The sequence below is a fragment of the Acinonyx jubatus genome, chromosome A1 (assembly GCF_027475565.1).
Source record: "Acinonyx jubatus isolate Ajub_Pintada_27869175 chromosome A1, VMU_Ajub_asm_v1.0, whole genome shotgun sequence".
NCBI lineage: Eukaryota > Metazoa > Chordata > Mammalia > Carnivora > Felidae > Acinonyx > Acinonyx jubatus.
Genome location: NC_069380.1, coordinates 130,040,743 through 130,064,784, shown reverse-complemented (window position 1 = coordinate 130,064,784; position 24,042 = coordinate 130,040,743). Strand labels below are relative to the sequence as shown.

General features: G+C 37.5%; 1 protein-coding gene and 1 long non-coding RNA gene across 5 annotated transcripts in view; one reads left to right on the top strand and one right to left on the bottom strand.

The window, feature by feature from the left end:
- The first annotated feature begins 6,264 nt into the window (after positions 1 to 6,264).
- LOC128315778 (uncharacterized) lies at positions 6,265 to 23,714 on the top strand. The gene is made up of 5 exons (XR_008298859.1): positions 6,265 to 8,045; positions 8,675 to 8,844; positions 14,058 to 14,212; positions 18,065 to 18,148; positions 21,264 to 23,714. It is a non-coding gene; the product is annotated as an uncharacterized LOC128315778 (long non-coding RNA).
- The window catches only part of RNF180 (ring finger protein 180), a 205,970-nt gene continuing 194,082 nt past the window's right edge, over positions 12,155 to 24,042 (bottom strand). For all 4 annotated transcript variants that reach the window (XM_027041134.2, XM_053223386.1, XM_027041142.2 and 1 more), the window contains one exon: positions 12,155 to 13,154. In XM_027041134.2, coding sequence (XP_026896935.1) covers positions 12,955 to 13,154 — 200 coding nt within the window. In that variant the 3' untranslated portion in view covers positions 12,155 to 12,954. The remainder of the gene's footprint in view (positions 13,155 to 24,042) is intronic.

The following is a 24,042-nucleotide window of genomic DNA, read 5'->3' as shown; positions in this document are numbered from 1 at the left end:
GCAACTGATTTCTGTACATTGATTTTGTATCCTGCAACTTTGCTAAATTCATCTATCGGTTCTAGCAGACTTCTGGTGTCACATATTTTGATACCAGTAGTGGTTCCAGGAGAACAGAGCTTAAGGCTTTAGGATGAGTTCTCTGAATAGGTTCTGATTTTTGGGGATTGTTTCTTTAATCTGATAAGATTTAAAAGCACTGTTGAGCCTTTTCAGTGGTGAAAAGGGCATTGATTGTCCATGGTATGATGTGGCTAAAGAGCTGCTGAGGGGTGCCTGGGGGGCTAAGTCGGTTAAGCATCCGACTTTGGCTCAGGTCATGAGCTCACGGTTCGTGGGTTCGAGCCCCGTATCAGTCTCTGTGCTGACAGCTTAGAGCCTGGAGCCTGCTTCAGATTCTGTGTCCTCCACCCGCCCCTGCTCTGCCCCACCCCTGCTTGTGCTCTGTCTCTCTTTGTCTTTCAAAAATGAACAAACATTAAAAAAATTTTTTTTAAAGAGTTGTCGAAATCATCACGTTTGGATACCTCTGAGTATCTGCAGAAGGTGAGGCTCAGGGTGCCTACATGTGACCTCCCTTAGAACATTTTTGTCAAAATGAGGTGTATAATGGAGTTGGGTAACTACTCCTACCTGCCCAGAAGAGAGGGTACAATGAAAAAGATGAGCTTGGGGCTTTAAATGCCTAGCTCACACTCTGCATGAATGACCTGAAAACGTCTGTAACTACCCTCAAAGAAGTCCTAGTCTGTAACTGTACAGCCATAGTTGTAGGGGTTCTCTGAAAACTAAAGCCAGAGTGTCCACCTGGCATTTGAATTCCCAGCCATCTATTTGAAATGTTGGTTTCTGATTGTGAAGGAATGGGTTCCTCCAAACTGGAGTGAGAACGTATAGGTAGATTCTCGTAAAGCTAAGGATCTAAACCTCCTGGATAAACCGGAATCATCTTTGCCAACCGTAGTAGCTCTCCTGCCTCTGCCCGAGGGAAGTGTGATGGTTCATTCTGTGTGTCAATTTGACTGGGCCACGGGCTTCTTGGATATTTGATCAAACAGTATCCTAGGTGTTTCTGTAAGGGTGTTTTTGGGTGAGATGAATATTTCAATCAGTATAATGAGTAAAGCAGATTGTCCTTTATAATGTGGGTGGGCCTTGTCCAGTCCAGTGAAGGCCTGAATAGATCAAAAGGCTGACCCTCCTCTGGGTTAGAGAATTCTCCCACCTGACAGCCTGCAAACTTGGATATCACCTCTTCATGTTTCTTTAGCAGCCTGCTGGCCTTCAGACTCGAACTGGACATTGGCTCTTCCTGGTGCTACAGCAGCCTCTGGACTTGGGGCTCACACTGGGACAGGGGCTGTACAGATTTAGACCTTGCCAGCCCCCATAATCACATGATCCAATTCCTTACAGTAATCCTATTGGTATGTTTCTCAGGAGAACTCAAACACAGGAAGATTTCCCCCTCTTACTTGAAGAACCTGGAATGGCTTCACCTGAGGTAGTTGCCTACAAGGCACTCCTGACCCGCCTCAGGACCTATGACTTAATACCCCTTTTTATTTCTAGATCTATAGCTAGATTCAAATCACAGCAACTCTCAAAAGATGAGGTGCTATTTGTGACTCAGGAAGAGGTGTAATGTAGAGGGTGAATGTAAGGATGGATAGTGCCATCAAGGTGGAAGGGATGTAAAGTTAGATCATGCTCACTTTATTGACATAGGCTCCCTAATCAGGGATTCTGGACTCAGTGTTTCAGCTGAAAGAGTTTGGAAGGGCTCTAAATTGTTGATTGGTTGGTCAGTTGGCTGGACCCAAAGTGTGACCCACATTAAATGAAGTCAAAATACTTTATTATGTTGTAGAGGAAGGTATCCAGAGGCTTAAGGAGATTGTAATGTTGCAGTATATTTATTCTGTAAGACCTGCTCTCCAGCCATGGAAGGACACACCTTGTACAGTAGCTGTGAAAAAAAAAATCATGGAGGGACCTCAGCCTCTTTAAAAAATTCTGTGGTCTCTCTTCTCGGTAGGTCAGAAATAGCAGAGGAAACCACTGCCACTGAATTAGGATCACTACACAGTGGAGGTAATGGGACACTGGGATGTCAGGGGTTAGCATAATGAACAGAAATCAGAATGGTAATCAGAATAGTCTAACTTAGACTTATGGGTTTGGCCAGTTATTATGATGTCTCCAGAACAGAAATAGATGGCCAGTCTATTAAATCCTTTTTTTTTTAATATGAAATGTATTGTCAAATTGGTTTCCATACAACACCCAGTGCTCATCCCAACAGGTGCCCTCCTCAATGCCCATGTATTAAATTCTTAATTGAGATGTATAAATAGAGGTGTCCTAGGTCTACTGAACAGAAGTCTGGCTCAGATCACCAAAACACAGAGTCATTGTCTTCTATAAATTCCAGATTTGAGCTGATTACAGACCCAGACCCCCATACCCTGCTACATTGCCAAAAATATATACTGTTAACCCTTCTCCCAGCCTTCCCCTAACGGGACGTATAATCCTTTACCAGGCTAACTGTGCATTGGAGAAAGAGAATTTGGGGGGTTGTAATTTGGCCTTGCCATGATGATATCCCACAAAGCCATCACAGTTTGCCCCTTGTCACTTTGGTAAACCATCTCATTAAACCATACTGCTTAACGTGGTCAGCTATTTCATATGCCACCGCAAATATGCCAGGTCTTTCCAGAACAGGATAGAAAATCACTGGGGGACGTTCCTCTACTCCTTTGTAATTTAAATATGGAGATTAATTATCATCAGTGCATCTTGTGATATAAAGTTAGCTATTATGAACACATCTTATGTTAGATGATGACAGGGTAAGGCCAAGATAAAACAACAATATTTGGTAATATTCCTACAAACAATCTCATATTAGAGCCAATTAATCAGGGTTGACTTGTACCTTCTTACAGGAAAAACAAACAGCCTAGTGCACTGCTTAAAGTTGAGCACACTGGGAGAATTTCCCTTTCCCATTGCCTTTCAGGGATGACCAAAGTAAGGCTGTAGTTCTAGCTGCCCACCTTTGGTACCTGCAAATCACTCAGAACCCTTTGTAAATCAGCCCCGAGTCTTTCCTTCCTCAGTTGTCTGCTCTTAGACAGGAAGACATAGTTATGGGCTGAGAGGGTGGGGATAATAGAGTGGGAATAATGACCACGGACATTTGGTCTCCTTCCTCATGGAAGTCGTGTGGGCCTTCAGGGCTTCCTCAAGTCCAACTTTGTGTCTATCACTTCCATTTGATAATGAAATGCTGCTGGCTGTGTACACCTAACCTTATGGCTTGATGGACCAGACAACACCCAGTTCGTAACGGGTAGCTCGGGGATCATGGCAACTTGATGGACCGTGGTCAAACGCTCGGCCACGCACAAGGCCCAAAAGCTGTTTCTCAAAAGGAGAATAGTTACCCACAGGGATGGTGTCGCTTTCATGCAAACTCCTAAGGGTCTGTTCTGGGATTTATCTATTTACATCTGCCAGAAGTTTGACTGCATCCCATCTGCTAGTCACCAAACACCTTTGGATGGGCTGGATCAAACAGCTCAAATGACAGGGCAGTTTGCATGGCAGCACGGACTTGTCGAAGAACCTTCCCGTGTTCTAGTACTGCTCAACACTAGAAGGGGTATCTTGACATGCTACAAAATGCTGGACCTCTCAAAATTTCACTGAGGAGGAATGCCTGTGAATTGTTTTATTTTGTTACTGTTAAAGTCCCTACATTAGGAACTGGACTTCTTACCTGTAGGGAAAAGAAGACAGCCTCAAGAAATAGTCCTGTATAGGTTCGGTTGTTGGCCGTTACACTTGGTAGCTGTGTGACTTGAGAAAAGTTGCCGAACCTCTTTTAGCTCTAGTTGTCTTTTCTGTACAGTGGATGTTGTAGTAGGAGTCTTCTAGGGTATCATCGAACAGACATTAGTTTCTCCTGCTATGTAGAATCACCTACACAAACGTTTGGGGAGCCTGTGATTTTCAGTTTAGAGCTGACTCTGTCATCACTTGGACCTAGATCACTGTGGTGCTTTTTACTGTGTCAACTTGGCTAAGCTGCAACTATGTTGCCCAAAGGCCCTTTTCTGTATGTTTCTGCTCTAGTGGTTTTGTACTACTCCTGTTTAGCCAAGTTCAAAATACCTTTCCCAGAATTTCCTTTCCTATATGGTTCCAGGTATAGTTGGCCAAAAGAGAAATTTTTTTTAATGTTTATTTTTGAGAGAGAGGGATCGGGGGGGGGGGGTGGGTGGGGAGAGGGAGAGGGAGGGAGAGAAAGAGGGAGACACAGAATCCAAGGCAGGCTCCAGACTCTGAGCTGTCAGCACGGAGCCCCACTCAGGGCTTGAACTCAGGACCTGTGAGATCATGACGTGAGCCAAAGTTGCATGCTTAACTGACTGAGCCACCCAGGCACCTCAAAAAGAGAAATGTTCACGAGATTTGAAAAGGAGAAGCAAAATGCTTGCCATTACACTCTGAAGACCTTTCTGTTCTGAGGCATCAGGAAGCTGATGTAGAGGGGCCAGCAGGTTCCGGTTGGCCCTGTCGTCCCCTGATCTGCCTTCAGCTCTTCATGACTGCTGGTCCTTGGACCACAAAGGCGCTCCAGGCTCAGCACCTTTTCTTCGAAGAAATCCCTGCACAGGAATTTGTGGGCCCACTTTAAAGGCTGGATTGGCTTAGCTACCTCATTTCCCGGATACTTCTTTTTTTCTAATGTTTTAGGAAGATTTTTCGCAGATTTTCATTTCTCCTTTTTAGACCTGTACTTCCCCGGCTCTTCCCACAACTGTGGAAGGTCTAATTCCTAGATAAGTTCCTTATTCCATAATGCAACTCAGATCTTGATTTTTCTTCCCTGACTGGACCTTGATTGCTGCACTGATAAAAGCCTCTGCTGTCCAATACAGCGGCCACCTCTCAGTCACATGTCCCCGCTGAGCACTTGAAATGAGGCTAGTCTGAATTGAGATGTGCTATTTGGAACTAACACTGGATTTGAAGACTTAATACCAAAAACACTGTAAGTCTCTCATTTTTTATCTATTATATGTTAAAATGATACCATGTGGAATGTAATTAGATTAAGCGCACTCAAATTAATGTTTCTTTTCACTTTTATGTGTGGCTGTTAGAATATTTACAATTACAGAGGGCTCACATTATACATCTCTTTGACAGCACTAATCTCAGTCTCTTCTCATTTTTCCATATTATATAGATAAGCTTTTTATGTGCTGGTGGCTACAAGGAGGGTTTTCCTTTCTTTATCCACCACCTTATCACATCTTGGGCAGGCAGTGATGTTGCATAAATACTTTCCAGGCGTCTAGAGCCACACTGAGGAAAACGCATGCTGTGGTGGTGGTTAGCTGGAGTTGACAAGCCATATGAGTGCTGTACCTCTCATACCTCATATAGGCTTATATGAGACTTTGTGGACTAACATGGGAATTGAAATAGTACTACAATTCTTTTTTTTCCTATTCCAATTTCCAAGAAAAATAAACTTCGAAGATTTTGTGAAAACAACTTGTTCTTAGTTCAAGATTGGTACTATGTTAGGAAACGAAAACACTGTAGAATATGTAGTAAAATATTTAGTGCCTATAAAACCTAAGCTTTGAACTGAATACAAAATATTAAACAAATGACCTTATTATTACATCAAGAATAGCCTTATGCAAAGAAATAGTTTAATTATAATCAAAAATGATATATTAGTCTATAAATCCTTTATTGTCTTTCCCATGTATGTATAAAATCTTTTTGAGAGGTGCCTGTGTGGCTCAGTCAGTTGAGAGTCTAAGGATTTTGGCTCAGGCCATGATCCCAGGGTTGTGAGACTGAGCCCATGTGGGGCTTTGCACAGAGCTTGGAGCCTACGTAAGATTCTCTCTCTCCCTTTCCCTCTGCCCCTATCTCCTGCTTGCCCTCTCTAAAATAAAATAATTAAAGGAGCGCCTGGGTGGCTTGGTCGGTTGGTTGGGCGTCCGACTTCAGCTCAGGTCATGATCTCGCGGTCCATGGGTTCAAGACCCGCGTCAGGCTCTGTGCTGACAGCTCAGAGCCTGGAGTCTGCTTCAGATTCTGTCTCCCTCTCTCTGCTCCTCCCCTGCTCACACTCTGTCTCTGTCTCTCTCCCAAAAATAAACATTAAAAAAATTTTTAAACAAAATAATGAAAATATTTTTGAAATAAATGTAGTAAGGGTTGTTTGATATTCAGGATACTTTGGCATGGTATTCTCAGGTTTATGACCAGAGATACAGCTCAGTGATGTACTCTGAGTAAATGTTACGATTTACTAGCTGGATTATTAAGTTTATAGTACTGTTACACAAAACTGTAAGTAAAATGAGACCCCCTTTCCTCTGAATTGGTATGGAATGGCTTGCTGTATCTAAAAGGTGCAAAAAATGAACAAGAGCACTATTTGAGGATTGAGTTTATGGTAATAAAGTACTTTTATAAAATGCTACAAGAAGTGGCACAGTGATTCAAATTTTATAGGTAGATATCACTGGTATCATTTTCAGTGTTAAGAAACAAATGCCAAAATGATAAATATTTAGCCTAATTGCTTTAGGTTCTCAGTAAAATACTTTTCTTGGTGTGGCCATGTGCCATGATGCTACTAAATCTTTGGTTCAAACAAAGTAGGGCCCATGAAGGAGGAGAAACAGCCCTACATTCCAGTGGCTAGAAAACTTGATTTAGAATTCAGTTTTGCCTAAGGGCCCACTTAATGACTCATTTTTTTCTATACTATGTTCTGTGGCTGTCAGCTTAAGGGAATGTTAGCTTTAGTTTGTGGCAATTAAGGACTATAGTTGTGGGGCACCTGGCTGGCTCAGTCAGTAGAGCACGCAACTCTTGATCTCGGGGTTGTGAGTTCGAGCTCCACATTGGATGTAGAGATCACTTAAAAATCAAAAAAAAATATCTTTGAAAAAAAGATTGTGCATGAACAGCAATAAGGCATTTGTACCTTACTAATGTCCTGTAAGAAAGAAAAACTTGCCTATGGCCTTTTTCAAAGTTAAGTTTTTAAATAAGGGAAAGGGAAAGTTTTTAAATAAGGGAAAGACACATTTACTGAGCGCTTGCTTTCACTAGCATTAGCTCTTAATCCATAATATGTTTTTTCTTTTTATTTTTTATAAATGAAGAAACAAAATTAGATTGGTTAAATAACTTGCCTATTTCTAAATAATTGGTCTTTGCATAAACTGTTTCTCAAAGAACTTTTAGATCTGTTTCCTAATTTTCTCGTGAACTGAATTTTATTCCAGAGGAATCCTGTGAAGGTCTGTTTTATTCAGCATAGTTTTACAGGTGATGAAAATGAGGAAAGAAAGGTTAAGTAAATTTTAGTCGTGGAACCCAGGATGATAATGAGTTCTCTTGATTCTTACAATTATAATGAATGGTAAGAATTTGAGGTAAGAAGAAATGTAACAGTATATTTTATATCTCCAGATACGCTATTATTAGTTATAAGGATAATCTCACATTTGTTCTATTCAAATGGATTCTAGATAAAGATATGGAGGTCAAAGGGGGTAATGGGAGAAAATAGGGAAAAGAGGAGAAAGATTTTTTTCTAAAAAAAGGAGAAAAGTTTGATTTGTGGATTTTAAATAAACTACTGACATATTGCTGCCTCGACTTAAAAACCCACCAAGTAATTTCAGAAGCTTATTCAGTACTTATATAAAATTATTTACAGCACAATTCCTTATAATTCCCATATTATCAGATAACTGGTATAGTATAATTCTCAAATGCCAAACCAATGAGAAATTTATCTTTTGGGAACACTTTTTAGATGACAGAAACGCAAGATTCATTACCTTCTTTTCATTTGCATTTTTTTAAGTTCCTTGTTTTTCTAAGTGTGGCTCATGGCGGATCTGTACTTCCTGGCAGCTTATCAGCAATGCAGAAACTCAAGCCTAATCCACACCTGAAAAATACGCGCTTTATCAAGATTTAATGTAGGTGTATGAAGGTGTAAGAAGTAATGTTGAGGTTGACTTTTGGCCTAGGTTGACTGTTACACTCTACTTCTTACCTTTAGATATTGGGCTCAGGATAGACATTACCAGCAGCATCTATTTAGTTCTTCGGAACTTGTGAATCAGGACTGTATACTTTAAAACATATATATTTTGATATTTCAGCATTTATTTATTTTTGAGAGAGAGAGAATGCAAGTGGGGGAGGGGGAGAGAGAGGTTTGACACAGAATCTGTAGCGGGCTCCATGATCTGAGCTGTCAGCACAGAGCCTGATGTAGGGTTCGAACTCACGAACTGTGAGATCATGACCTGAGCCAAAGATGGATGCTTAACTGACTGAGCCACCCAGGAACCTCTATATACCATTTTTTTTTAATGATGGGTTAAAATTTCTCTGTATGAGAAAATTAAATCACATTGTGACTACACCATTATGTTTTAAAAATCTATGTAATTCACAGCTAGGTACCTATTGTGTTTTAAGGCAAAATGAAAAGTTAAGGACTGTAGTTTACTATTATATTTCATATAACAGCATATTATCATAATGTTATTAATTATAGCTACTTAGTTTCATTTTTCTTTTTCCCTCAACAAATGGTAAGGTCTGCTTCTAAAACCTAAATGCCTTTCTACCTCCTTATCCAAATACCTGACCTGGATCGATTCTTCCCCATCACTTTCCTCCCCCCTATTCGAGGGACAATGCCAGTGGATCAGAGCACTCTTTTCCTCACGGTGCCAAGATGTAACCTCAGAATCCTTCTAAGTAAAGGTAAGCACCATAAATCAATCTAAGTTGGCACACAGGATGAAAGCTCTTATCAAATATAGAACTGTCTATTGAATAGTGTCCTGCAGATACCAAGTTTTTCGTTAGTATAAGCAATGAAAATTGTTACAGACAAGGAGCAGGTAGTTCATTCCTGCATTCTTGATTTAGATAATCTCTTATTCCCAGTGCTCCTTTTGCAGTATTAATCACTTCTAAGTTTGTGTGACTTTGGTCACATTACTTCTCATCCTCATCTATAATATAAGGTTAACATCATCCTTTTCAAAGAGTATTGAGGAGACAGGGTAATGTGACCAGCCAAGTATCTAAGAGTGGTTTCATAAATATATGTTATCTTTTCTCACTTGCCTTTTCCTCTTTATGGTTTTGTTGGTAGACAAGGTGATGCAGGTAAAGCAATTAAAATGTTTTCCAGGTTCTTTCAAGAGCAGTATCATCTCTTCCTATGTTGTCAATAACAAAAATGCATTTTATTGAGCAGTCTGTGTACTTACTAGATATTCTTTGGATGAGGTTTAGACTTATGAAAATGTGAAAGAGGAAGAAAAAAACTAAGAGGACTCTGTCTTAACAGCACTTAATTTATTTACAGTTATGTATACAAGGAGAAGTAACCATAAACTTGGTGACAATGATCCAAAAACTAATTTTAGAAGTGTTGAAATAAGACCAACAATTCTCAAAGTATATCTACTGCATGATATGAGAGATCCTAAACAAAAGTGGGAATGTGAAAGAATTTGTTTTTCTGACCCTGTAAGATAAATGCACACTGAAATAGATACATATTGTTTTCATAGGATGTTAATACCATGGCCTAAAGGTACCTCTTAATGATGTTCATCATAAGATCTATGTAAAACTGAAATGTATAATAGCAATTCTTACTATAGGTGTTGTCTCCAACAAAAAAAGGAAAATAAATGCATCCTGGAGAAAAGCATACACTGATAGAACTTAGTGCATACACTGAGAATTACTGAAAATCAGAAACTTTTCAAGAAAGTGAAAGTTGAGCATAAAATATTCAGAATCTTAGGAATACTGTGCTGTATGACAATGTCCTCTGCCTTCAACTGCAGAATTCTATGAAGAGTCAAAGACTAATTGTCATTGCATGTAATCAAAGTATTCTCTTTTCTAAGGCATTCCTTAACAAATGATCCAGATAAAAATTAAGTTTTAAAAAACCTCTGTTTTCATTTAAACATACAGAGGACATTCAAGTGATAATTTCATTAATTGGCTTTTTTTTTGGTCATGCCATTCCAGGTATCTTGGAAGCAAGATTCTAAGGCAGAAACGAAAGTGATACTGGCTTTGTTGCTATATTTAGCTTTTAATACTAGAGTGGGTATTAGTAGTATAGGAGACTCAGAAATACTAGGTTTTTTTTTTTTTTTTTTTCCTATTCTTGAATTTGGTGATTCAAAGTGATAGGGTCTTTGTATAACAAATTCTGTTCCTTTTACATTTTGTCTAATTTAGATTCCCCTCTCTTCTAATGAGTATAAAATGAACTGATCTTGGCGTGTGAATTTTTCTTTTTTAATCAAGCAATAAATTACCTGCTGAAAGAATTAAAAAATGTAACTCAGGTTTGGCCATTTTTTTAAACGCATGTGTGAGAGTATTGAAAATTAACCTTCACAGTAATTGAGCTCAGTAGAAATAGAAATTGTTGAGAGACATAACTCAGAAAATTAAACCTATTAAATAATAATTAGGGCAAATGTTGTCCTTGATTAGTTTTAGGATTTTTCTTCTTTCCCTTTGTTCTTTATTGGAAAATGAGTTTCTGTGTGATTGATACTGTGAAAGACACCAAACAAGAAGAACATAAAATTTGTTGTCACTCTAAAGCTCATACATGTATTTATTTATAAATTTATTAATAATCTATTGGTGGCTACTGTGTGATAGGTACTGGAAGAAAATGGTTTCTTTTCATCTCAGCTTTTATCTGGCTTCGAATAAACTGTAGCTGTAGGGAGCACTGCACTTAATACTTGGCAGCTTTTAGCTCCATTTGCATACAATTTAAATATCTTGAAGTAAAATTAGCAATTTATAATTTTCTAAATTTACTTTTAATTTTAATATGGCAAATGATGTAATTCTCAGATCAAGTTAATAAGAGTCATATATAATCAGTCCATTTAGTGTGTTCCTCTAGAATATGGTTTCTTTTTTCTTTAAGGGTATTTATTATTTTTAAGGGTGTTATTTTTATTTGTATTTGGTTTGTAGATACAGATCTATAGACTTATTATCACTGAATGAATAAATACATATTGGGAATCAAATCTGTTCCTCTGATAAACCTGTATCTTTTACACTACCTACTTTGCTTCAGATATAATTAGAATCAACTTTTAAGTTTAGGAGAAATGAAGGCTTATTTGCTAGGGATGGTAAGCCAGGAGTTGCTTGGGAAATGGCTGGAATTTATTTTAATACTAAAATACTGCCCCCCTCATAGGTGTTTTGTTAATTTGCCTTCACTTTGAGCAATACATTAGTGATTATAAATACCAATTTTTATTTCTGTAAGGTAATACTGAGCTTTGTCAACGACATCTTTTACCAAGATACTAGTTATATGTCACTAGGCTACAGCATAACTTACTTACGTATTTTAATACATGAGCAAAAAATTGATGGTTCTAAAGTGTATGTAGTTTACTGCTTTCTAAATTTGATAATGTCTTATGTACATTGTTGTTTTCTTTCACTGTATCATTCTATCCCATTTCCCAGAACATCACATACCATCAGATAGCTGTTTTTACTCAAATACAGTCAGTAGTAATTAGGCCGAATTTGGACTTTCCCTAGATTGAACTCTCGAAGCCTTGTCAGCCACAGTTTGGATGGTTATATTATTTTTTAAGTGCCATGACAGGTTCACTTACCTTGTGTAAAATATGCGTATTGCATGATCAGAAATGTGATGACATAGCGTAGGAATGCTGGCTGAGTGGTTCCTGTGTTCTCATAGGCTACACAAAGACTACGTGAGTGACTGAAATAAGGAAGCTTATTTCTTTGTGCTTTAGTTTTCTCATTTTTGAAACTGAGATGCTCGCCCTAATTGTTTTCTACACTGGGATAGTTCAGATTTCTTTCTTTTTTTTTTTTTTTTTTTAATTAAGGGAAAAACTAATTCCAAGGCTTATGGTACAATACCGTAACAATAAAAAGAAATGCCAGGTTTTCTTCGTATATGTCATAAGCCTATTAACAACAGTTCCTTATTCCAGATATTAAATCACCTTAAACAATGAAAAAAAATTTAAAAGCCACTCTTTATTGCACATTTACAGTATATTTGACAATCTCTGCGTTAAATTACTAAATTAGATACATTTTGGACATGCACTGCTCTTTTAGACTACTGAAAATTGGTACATTTTTTATATCCTCAAATGAGTAATCCTGCAATTCGGAGAGTTAATATATTTCTCTTTCTATTGGTGGGGATCAGTCTCAGATTTTTTGCATTTACTATTCTGTTCTTATAATAATAAAACATGTTGTACTAATGCTAGCTATTATTAGGTCTATGTAAAAAAACAGCCAGCTTTCCTGATAACAGAACGGGAAATAAGCAGAGATAATTGGAAACCAAAACTGAGTATACCCTGCTAGATTAGTTCCCGGGAAATATAACTTATCTTTAATGCACATAATTTGCCTAAGAATAAGTGGTGATTGGCTAAATATTTTGTCAATAAAGATACTATCTACCCAGATTATAATTTTGTTTTGTATTTTTACAAGGAAGGGAAACCTCAGTCTTTACAATTAAGTATAAAACTGGTATTGTAAAATTAGAGCCCATAAATCCTAAACCAAGAGGAACTAGGAAATCAATAGTGCATCACTGCTAAGTGCTAGACAGACTAGTTCCTGAATAAACCTTAGTTTGTTACATGAAAAACATTAATAAATAAGTCCATTGTTCTCAGACTTTCTATAAACACCAGCAATTTATACAATGCAACATTATAAAATCTCATTTTAAAAATGTTTAATTGTTATCTACATCATTTGTGATTGTTCAACTGTAGGAAAGTATGAAAATTCCTAAAATGGAAAGAAAAAATAGCAGAGAAAGCAAAAAACAATGAATCCAATGACCCAGTTCACTGAATAAATATAGATGATCACCATATCCATATCAAACCACCATCCGCGGCTGTCATCCTCAAAGTGCAGATAATCCATTCTATGTGCACCATGTGGGAACTGCCTCCTTGTAACTGGGGCTGCACGTCTGTGGAAACCTAGAAGATGTATGAACACATCTTAACGCTCACTGAATTCAGACAAATGCTCAGAAAGGAAGCTGCATTATGAATACTGGTACCATGAACAGAGGGTAGCTTGATTCCATTGAGTGGTAGGTTGTATTCCTGACATCCCCCCCCCCCCCCCCCCGCCACCCGGCCCCCGCCAATGATAAGAACTATGAGAAGTCTCTTCTAGTTAAGGGTTTTTAGGGCAGGAACAGTAAAATTAGCGGAGTATGGGATATGGAGTCAGGAGACAAGCCTTGTTCTGTCACTTTCTTGGGCAAGTTATTTGATCACTTCGGGTCTCCCAGTTTCTCATCTACACCATCTAATAACTTGATTACCTTTGATCCTCACAGATTTTTAATTTTTTTTCACATGAGAGCATTTTCTAAGTTTAAACTTGTTCAGGTTTTATTTCCACAAGTGCTCTCTGTAACTTCTGGTCACTAACTTAACCTTTTATCTTTTACCGTAAGAAGTTCATTGTTATCTGAGCAAAATTCTATGAGAAAAATGTCTCATTTCAGCAGTGAATAAACTGCGCAGACAAAACAGTAGGCCTTTGAAGAAATTTAGCTTTAATTTTTATAAATTTTGAAGCGTGGGCCTACTTAAGGAAACTGGTATATAAAAAGGAAAACTCAAAAGTAAGTGATAATGTAGCAACAACCTTGAAGAAAATACATGGGAGACGTGAATGTGGAACGTCTAGGCTAAATCGAGATGCTACCAGGTACTTGTGCAGTGGATGTGATTCTATTCCCAGTCTGAGAGTGGGTGAGGCCTCCCTACTTTCACTTATAGAAAATAGTTGGTTCTTTGTTAGATTCCATTACTTTGTGTATTGATTGGCTCTAGCTGGGTTTTCATGCTCTTGACTGCTCTTTGCAGGGTACGTCAAGAGAGACGTGAGCTCTAAAATGAAAGCACTGGTTAAGAACATGGGAGAAGGAAAAGACAATTCTGATAACATGGGAGTGCATAAAGAAAATCATATAAATGAAAACAACGGAAACAGGAAGTACCATTTTACATCTCATTAAAAGGTATTTTAAAAATATAACCTCCTTACACGGTTAAAGTCACATCAGTGGTTGAAAGGAAGACTGCATGAAAAATGCAACCAGTCAGTGATTTTAGTGAACTCCAAGTGCTAGCAAATTATAAAACTAACCAACCATCCAACATACAAAAAAATACAAACAGACCAAAAATCCCCTACTATATCCTTTTGCCTCCCAGGGCTCTGAAAGTGAACTATTTGCACTATAAGAAGACAACTGGATCTAAACAAAAGTGTTTGGTAAAGGGACTAATTATACCAGGAATTAAATACAGTCAATTAGCATTTAATAATGGTAGGTGTGAGCGTGTTTGTATGTGACTGTGTGTTTGTCAGTGCTTATGTGTTTCGGTTCCTGAAAAACCACTGGCTTTAGCTAAAGAAAACATCATCTGTATAAATAAAGGGACCATCTAATGGAAACACCATGGGATCTTTCCCAGGCAGTTGGTGGCTTTTCGATTTCAGTTTTCAGCTGGCATTGTTTGACAACTACCTTACAGCATAAGGAAACATGTGTGCACGGGGACTTGACACAGAGTGCATTAGACCTTCTTTCGGGGGTGGGGTCCTAAATGCAGAGCATTTTGGGAAAGCATAAACCGCCCAAGATGGTCCAAGTGCTGAGTCCCAATTTTAGCTGATCAGGCCAAATGGTCATTTGCATTGTGATGTGTTTATTTTGTGGATTTTTTTGTCCGTCCATTGAAGGCAGTTGCCAGGCAGTGCCTGAGGTTGAACATCACTAAGACTGCAACACCCTACGAGCGCCAGGAGAATGTCTTGTAGACAGGTGGATCCTGGTTCCTAATTCTCAGGTCAAGGTGATGAGAGGGTGACAGGATCATTTTGTGGCAGCCTGGTGTTTGTACAGTTGGGTGAGGATATCCTTGTAGATCAAAGCCCCTGGGGCCTCAGCCTCAAACGCAACTACCAACAACCCACTATCCAGCAAAGTTCCACCAGGGAACCAAGCCAGGGACCCTGAAAGCTCACAGATATGTATGGCACAGGCCACCCATTGACAGTACAGGCTCCTGGACTTGAGATTCCTCTGGGGTGGCTGGTGGTGGACACCAGTGTGGCTGCAGCCCCATTTCTAGCTCTGTGTAATACACACAGAAGTGCCGTCCCCAAGGGTACAGAGACCTTCCAAACACTGACACAGCCTTCCTCCTACTTTATTAAGGAAGCCATTCTTCCACATGGCTCCCTAGACAAAGCTAAAGTCCCATTTGTTCTGAGGCCACCCTGGCCAGGCATGTTTCAGACATTATAGCCCACTATGTTCAGGCAGTGTAATAGACACTTGCACTCTGTCTACAGAAGCTTTGGGTAGATCTGTACCTATAGAGATCTGAAAGAAGGACAGGGTAGGGCAGGGGAGATGTGGAAGGATTTTAGGACTAGATCTATATCTACAGAGAGATACATGTGATAGACCTCAAGGGAGGGCCTCAAATAAGGAAATCCAAAATTTCTAATCTCCCAGGGTACAACATTAATATTTTGAGGCAGGATGAAAAACCAAGGAAATAAACTGCCAGTACCCACCTTAAAAAAGTGATAGTTCTTTTATGACTAAATGAAATATATATCTTAGAATTATTGTATCTCCTTGTGAAATGTCCTTTTTCTTTTTAATATGTGCATACTAATTATTTACAGCTTGAGTATTTTGGTAGTTGCTAGTAACTCTGGTGATAAAGGTTTTCTTAGTGTCAAGCTTGAAGCAGATTGTGGTTCACCATTCTTAACAATGGAAGAAATGTTAAAAATTAGGCTCTAGATCAGGCTGCTTATTCTGATGGCAAGGTTACACTCACTTGGGTATTAGTACAGTTATTTAAAGTCAAATTTCTTGGATGATGGACAATTCTAGATTATTGTTTATAGGTTTTATTTTACATTTTAAAATAAAAAATTGTACATATTTAAGTTGTAAGACATATTCCATATAAAGGCACGTAAAAGCCTACTCTACTGGCGAATTTCCAGTGTCTCTTCTCAGATGTATGATCTGCAAATATTTTCTCCCACTATAGTGGTTGCCTTTTCATTTTGTTGTTTCTTTTGCTATGGAAAAACTTTTTAGTTTGAGGTAGTCCCACTTGTTTATTTTTCATTTTTTTCCCTGAGTTTTGTGGTTATAACCAAAAATCATTGCCACAGCTCATGTCAGGGAACTTAGCCTCAATGTTTTCTTGCAGACTTTTACGGTTCCAGATCTATTTAACTTTTTTTGAGTAGGTTTTTGTGTATGGTACAAGATAGGGGTCCAATTTCATTCTTTTGCATGTGGCAATCCAGTTTTCCCAGCAACATTTATTAAAGAGACTATTGTTTCCTCATTGTGTATCCCCGGCACCCTTACTGAAAGTTAGCTGGTGGTATAGGTGTCTATTTTTATGCCAGTACCACACTGTTTTGATTACTATAGCTTTGCGATAAAATTTGAAATCAGGAATTTTCTTTCTCAAGATTGCTTTGACTATTTGGGATTCTTTTATGGTTCCATAAGAATTTTAGGATTGTTTTTTTCTATTTCTGTGAAAATGCCCTTGGTATTTTGATAGGGATTGTGTTGAATCTTTATATTGCTTTGAGTAGCATGGACTTCTTAATATTAAGTTTTCTAACCAATGAACATGGAATAGCCTTCTATTTAGTTGTGTCTTTTCCAGTCACTTTTAATATTTTCAGTGTTGATTTATAAATTATATTTACTTGTATTATGTGGATTATAAACATAAAATTTTAAAGGATGAGATAAAGGTGAAATGATATTTTAGAATAAATTAGAGGGCCATAGTTCAAATATATTTTTAATAATTTGTTTTTTGGCTAACTTCCTATAATATTTTATATTATAATTAATTTTTATAGCTGAAAAAATGTTTACACTAGGATGATGTGTCATCCTCTCTACTTTTTTTGTTTGCATTATTAGTATTATCTCTAATCTGATTTCTTAATAGAATTTTTTAATATTTATTTATTTTTGAGAGAGAGAGAGAGAGAGACAGAGAGAGAGAGAGAGAGTGAGCATATGAGCAGGGGAGGAGCAGAGAGAGAGAGATAGAATCCAAAGCAGGCTCCAGGCTCTAAGCGGTCAGCACAGAACTTGACACAGTGCTCGAACCCACGAACTGCGAGATCATGACCTGAGCCGAAGTTAGACATCCAATCGATTGAGCCACCTAGGTACCCCTTAATAGAATTCTTTTTAATTAAGGCTCTTGTCTACTTTGTGCTAGTAGTTTATCTGAAATTATACATATATACCGTAAATCCATTTAACTGGGCATATGCAATTTTCAACATATTGTAACACATAGAAAACAAACTAATGAAATCAATCTTTCTGTGTTACCAGACTTCCAGTTTTCCTCAGTTAACATTATATACCATCATAACATGTTGGTATAGGATAGAGGGGAAGTGGGAAGAGTTTTTCTCACATTCAAAAATTATCCTAACACATAACCCAAATATTCCTAAAGTAGTTTATATACGTTTTCAAAAACTTCTTCACAAATAGAGGCTGGAGAACAGGTAACATTGTTAATGGAAATTATTATTATATGTAAAAAATAAGTGATTTTTCTGACCTAAAGGATTATTTATAAACCTTAGATGTTTCAGATTCAAGTTTCACTTGTTTGGGTCAAAGGAATAATGGTATTAATGGAATAGCTACAGAAAAAAGTAGAGCTAAGAGTAGACATGGCGCGAAAGATGAGTAGGGAGATCATCTCTGCTATTCCCCAGGACAGTCTCTGTTTACCCTTGTTGTCAGGATATAACTACTAATAGTTCCCCTTTCATTCTTCAGGTAGCCTCATTTGTGCTAATTTCCAGCTTTGAAAAACAGAAGGTGATGGTGACCCAAGATGGCTCAGGGTAGTAAGTTCTTTAGGTATGGTGGATAATGATCATTTCTTAAAATTTTTTAAGTGGAGAGTTAGTGAGTAGGTCTTTATAACAATTTTGGAATTTCCAAAGCTATAAATTAGATGAGATGATTGCAGTTTTCTCAATCAAAATCTGACGAAAAGAAGATCACATTATAGATATCGTTACTTGGTAAGTATTAGGTACATTATGACATTAGAAAAATTGCCATTATACTAACCAGTGATTAATTACTGATTCCACTGTAAAATGATCATAATGAGAGGACCTAATTCATTGGGCTATTTTGAGGGTTAGGTGAATTAACATACATAAAGCATAGGCCTGGTCCACTATGAAGGCCTGGTTCAATGACTGTTAGATTTTTTTCTTTTTGTTAGGTTGTTATTATTACTCTGGCTACTACTATTCTTAGGAGAAAGAAGCTACCTTTTGTTGCTCGAGCTTGTTCTTCATATTACATCTATCTTTTCTGAATCAATCACTGATGGTTCGAACAAAATGGTTTCTATTTCCTTCAAGTATGAGTTGATTTTCTTAAGGCAGTGGCTAACTTTAAATAGAATGTCAGGGGGCGCCTGGGTGGCGCAGTCGGTTAAGCGTCCGACTTCAGCCAGGTCACGATCTCGCGGTCCGTGAGTTTGAGCCCTGCCGTCAGGCTCTGGGCTGATGGCTCGGAGCCTGGAGCCTGTTTCCGATTCTGTGTCTCCCTCTCTCTCTGCCCCTCCCCCGTTCATGCTCTGTCTCTCTCTGTCCCCAAAATAAATAAACGTTGAAAAAAAAAATTAAAAAAAATAAATAAATAGAATGTCAGAATATCAGATACTGAAACTCTGAGATCTAGTCAATATTTATAGAGTGTGTATTTACTATCTGTTAGTGGCTGAGGGTTTAAAGATATTTTAAGACATAATTCCTGTTTTAAAAAACGAGTCTTTTTAAAAATGTTTCTCAAGCTTCGTTTTTAAATTATCACCTCCATAAGGGGAAAAATAAGTTAAATATAAGTAATCTAATCAATAAATTAAATTAACTTAAATCTGATTTCTCCCTAATGAGAGAAATTAAATAGGAATGAATACATTTTGTCAGGTGGAGTTGAGATTTTGAGGGCCACAAACTACTGTATTATCTAGGATTTTTTTGGTGCCCCCCAAACCAATTTTTGCCCTCATTTAACATGCATAGCCTAGAAGATAGTACACCTAAAACCATTTTGACAATACTCAATGTAAATGTTGTAATATAGACAACTACTTTATTCCAAGAAAGTTTGGACTGGGATTAATAGCCTGAGAGTCTTCTGCACCAGGGATTCACTTTTACATGAACTTAACCACAACCTACCACTGGTGATAAACCAATAATGATTAGTTTGGTATGAGACATGGTTTAAAGAGTATCTAATAATATTACTACCTTCTAACTATGCTATTTTAAAGTAAAAAGACACAATAAAGACATAAACTTCAACTCTTCCCCCCCACCCCGATATTATAGTGGGAAAAAAAAAGCACAGTGCAGGGAAAGTCATTCTTATCAAGAAATCAGAAAATTCGGATTCTTGTGCCAATATTAAACATACTCGTTTAGTCAAGTCAAAATAGCTTTCCTGTATCTTTCAAGATATTCATATGGTTTTCTTCTTTAATCTGTTAATGTGATGAATTCACATAGATTTTTTTAAATGTTGAATAATTTTAAAAAATCTACTGAAGTGATAAAGTGATAGATTTTCTAATGTTTCATCCTTCCTTTCATACCTAGGATAAATTCCTTATATCCATGATATTTGTTTCTGTACACTTATGAATTCAGCTTTATGTATTTAATATGGAGTTTTCATGCGTATGTTTGTAAGGATGATTGGTGTATAATTTTATGTTTTATGTTATGTTTGCCTGGTTTATCATGATTTTATTGGCTTCATAAAATCCAAATTTTATGGCAAATAGGTGACAATTTTACATGGGTCTCTGTGTATCTGCATATCTTGCAAACAGAAGTAATAACTGCCTTTGTTCTGTACTATTTTTTGAAAGATATTCCTATAGCAAACAGTTTTGGCAGATAGTATGTCTCCCTCTGGGAAGGTGTGATTTGTAGCCTTAGAATATAGCATATTTAATGCTGTTATAAAAGAATTGAATTTTATAAGCTCGGAGCTCCATGTAACACACTCCACTTTGTGTGTAGTTATCGCCTGGGCCTACCTATATGCTCTGTGAGAAAGAGGGCTCAGGTGCCCACCACAAATTCTGCTGTTTTGGCTACTTCTCTGAGTAATAGACCATCCTTTGTTTCTGACCCAGAAATCTTAAGCTTTTTGCAGGCATCCATGAAACTGGTAGACTAACCTGTTAGCTTGCAAATAGGGTGAATCTTAGACCCTTAAGGGTTCTCAACATTGACAATTTTGTGCCCTTTTTACTATCTGAAACAATATGCATAAAATTAAAATCTTGATGGTTTGGTAAACATAGCCTGTAAAATGATTTGGGTCCACTGTCTTTTTAGGTGTAGGGGTAAATTTTTAAATACCAATTCTTGATTAGTTGGATCAATTTATTAGTTGCTGGTCTGTTCATGTTTTCTAAGTTTTTCTTGAGTTGGTTTTGGAACTTTTACGTGACATTTTCCATTTTATCCCAGTTTTCAAATGTATTGGACTAAAATTTGCACAACTGTGGTGCATTTAGGGCTCTTCACAAATAATCTGGTCTCCTTTTGAGTATGTGGTTTATTGTGCACTTCCCTGCCCCTTAGAAGTTAGGCATGGCCATGAAACATTACCAATGAAAATGATTGCTCAAACAAAATACTGTGCATCACTTCGGGGTACAGCATTTATCAGTTTGAGAGGTTGCATCAGTCTTTTTTCCTCGTCCACAGCAGCCACCAATATACCAGACAGAGGCTGCTCAGCTGTCCTAGGTCCTAAAGCTTAAGATTATGTCCAGCAGAGTACTCAAGGGGAAAATATTTCAACATCACTATGAATTCTAATTGAAAATCACAGAGTAACCCTTAAAGCTACCAAAAAGAGAAAAAGGGTAATAATCACAAGAGTTGAATCTGACTTCTTTTCTTTTCTTTTTTTTTTCCTACACATGGAAAAGTCCCCTTGGAGAAATGTCAAACTGTTTAAAATAAAGAGTGAGAAAGGACTGTGAAGAAAATCTGCAAGTCACAATCAGGTTGAGCAAGTGTATAAAGAAGAACCAGGATTTCTGAATCTCAAACAGGTACTTCTGCCACTTTATAAAGTCTACTTTATAAAAACAGTTTTACCCCAGAAGGATTTCTCCCATGTCCTAGAAGATAAAGGCTATCACTTCCTGCCTCCCCCCAAATAAGTTTCAAATTTACATTCAACATCAAAGACCATAAAGTAGGTTCCATTATTTTGAAGATTCTTTCAGAGACATAAAGACTGTGAACAATTATCTCATACATCTTTTTCAATTTTCAGCAACTTTCACAGTGCTTATACTGGGCACTAAATATGTTTGTTGAATGGATGGATGAGTGAGTGCCTGTATATAAGGAAACACATCAGAAAATAGAATGAATAATTAGCCTATTTTTTTGAGAATGGCTCAAATCAAGACTCCCAAATATATTTTTAGCTGGAATGGAATATTATTAGGAATGTATTTGAGATACATTTTGTAGTTCTTAAGAAAAAATATCCTTTAGAGGTTACTTCAGAGAGCTTTGAAATTAGTATGTGTTCTGCACAGAAGTTGTTTGTGTGACTTGTCATGTATTTCTGCCCAGAGCTGCACATAGACAATCAGGGGGCACTTGGTTGGTTTGTACTCTGTATCTGGCCTTGGGATCAGAACTGGCCCTTCTGTTCCTGATAGCAAGAGGGATTAACTTGTCATCACCTCCTTGAGCCAGACCAGGCTGGCCCCGTGGGATGCATCAGGGAGGGAAGAGAAACGTGCACATGCCCAGGCTCCTAAGACTGTGAGATACGTAAGAGAAACAGAGAGAAATTAAAAAAAAAAAATCCAGCTCCCTCAGGACTGCAGTTAGGCAAACTTAATGACTAATCACAAATCATACATAGGTAGTATATATATAATGCCCTGGAGGAATAGTTGGTTGGAAGTCTCACCTGAGGGGAGGCCAGTCTGCCAAGCATCCTCAGTGGGGACTCCAACCTGGCTGTTCACCACGGGGCTTCTGCAGCCAGAAGGCTGGATGCTGTGAGTACCTGATTTGATGTATTAGACAAAGCCTTCTTTGTTCTTCTCTCCCTCTTAGGTTTACTATAATTGTTTAATTCCTTTTATTCCCTTTCCCTTGTAATTAATAAAGCTTTCCTCCATGAAACCAAAAGTGCGGCCATCATGAATTACTATTACTCAGAGCAGTATTTAAAAAGGAAAAAAAAATCATCTGTCATATGCCAAGCATTGGGTTAAGCCCTCAGATAAATCGGTAAGCGAGATGGACACACTGCATGCTCAGAGTTCAATGCTCAGAGTTCATGCTGACTTATTGGTTCTTACTTCACTGCAGTAAGCACTGAATTCATCAATACTTTACAAATAAGGAAATTAAGGTTTATGGAGGTAAAGTAATTTATATTAAGATTTGAACCTAGTTCTTTCTCTTTCATTTGGGGACAGCTTGAGTCCCAGTTCTGCTAGTTAACAACTATGTGATCCTGAGCAAGTTACTTCACCTTTCTTACTTTCTGGAGTTGAAGAATGAGGACAATAAGATGCCTTCCAGCTTTACCCACCTTACATCTTACCCATCCTACAGCTTAAATGTAGTTAGATGCTTTAAAAAAAAAAAGATATGTGTGCTATCCTTCATGTGTGATGGGACAGACAAAAGGTTGAGGCACAGTATTTTACTGCTCTGTATTATCCTATTACATAAGACGTTTGTAGTGTCAAGTTGATTGATATAAATAGGCCTTAGCAGAGGTGGAGTGATATTTTTATAGTCAAAGTAGGTATAGAGTTACTCTGTTAATATACTTGAAAAGCTAATACACAATGGGTTTCAAATGTCATCTTTATCTCCTATATTTCTTTAGGATACCAGAGTCAAATGTATAAATCCTGCAGAATCAATTATTTTCTATTGAATAAGTTAAAGTACATTGTGGATTACTTATAATTCTGTAACACTGGTTTGAAATTCAGTATACAGTTGATCCTGTATATAGTTGATCATATACATGGATGTGAGCTGTGTAGGGCCACTTCCAAGTGGATTTTTTTCTAATAACTATACATATAGGCATGTATTTTTTAAAATATTTTTTTAATTCTCAAGTTAGTTAACATACAGTGTCGTCTTGGCTTCTTGAGTAGAACCAGTGATTCATCTATTACATATGACAGGCAGTGCTCATCTGAAGAGTGCCCTCCTTAATGCCTGTCACCCATTTAACCCACCCCTCCACCCTGATCAACCCTCATTTTATTCTCTGTATTTAAGACCCACTTATGGTTTGCCTCCCTCTCTGTTTTTATCTTATTTTTCCTTCCCTTATGTTCATCTGTTAAGCTTCTCAAATTCCACATGAGTGAAATCATATGATATCTTTCTCTGACTAACTTACTTTGTGTAGCATAATGTAAATGTATTTTCTTTTCCTTATGATTTTCTCTTGCTTACAGTATGAATACAAGATAGAATACATATACAAAATATGTGTTAATAGATTGTTCATGTTATCCTCAAGGCTTCTAGTCAACAGGTTATTAGTAGTCTGGAGGAGTCAAAAGTTAAACACACATTTTCAACTGCATTTTCAAATGTTCAAGGGTCAACTACAGTTTATAACGTTACCAAACCAAATCATAAAAATATTTAAGTTTTTGTTTCTGTTAACCAGGTAAAAATGAATACCATGATTCCTTTTTA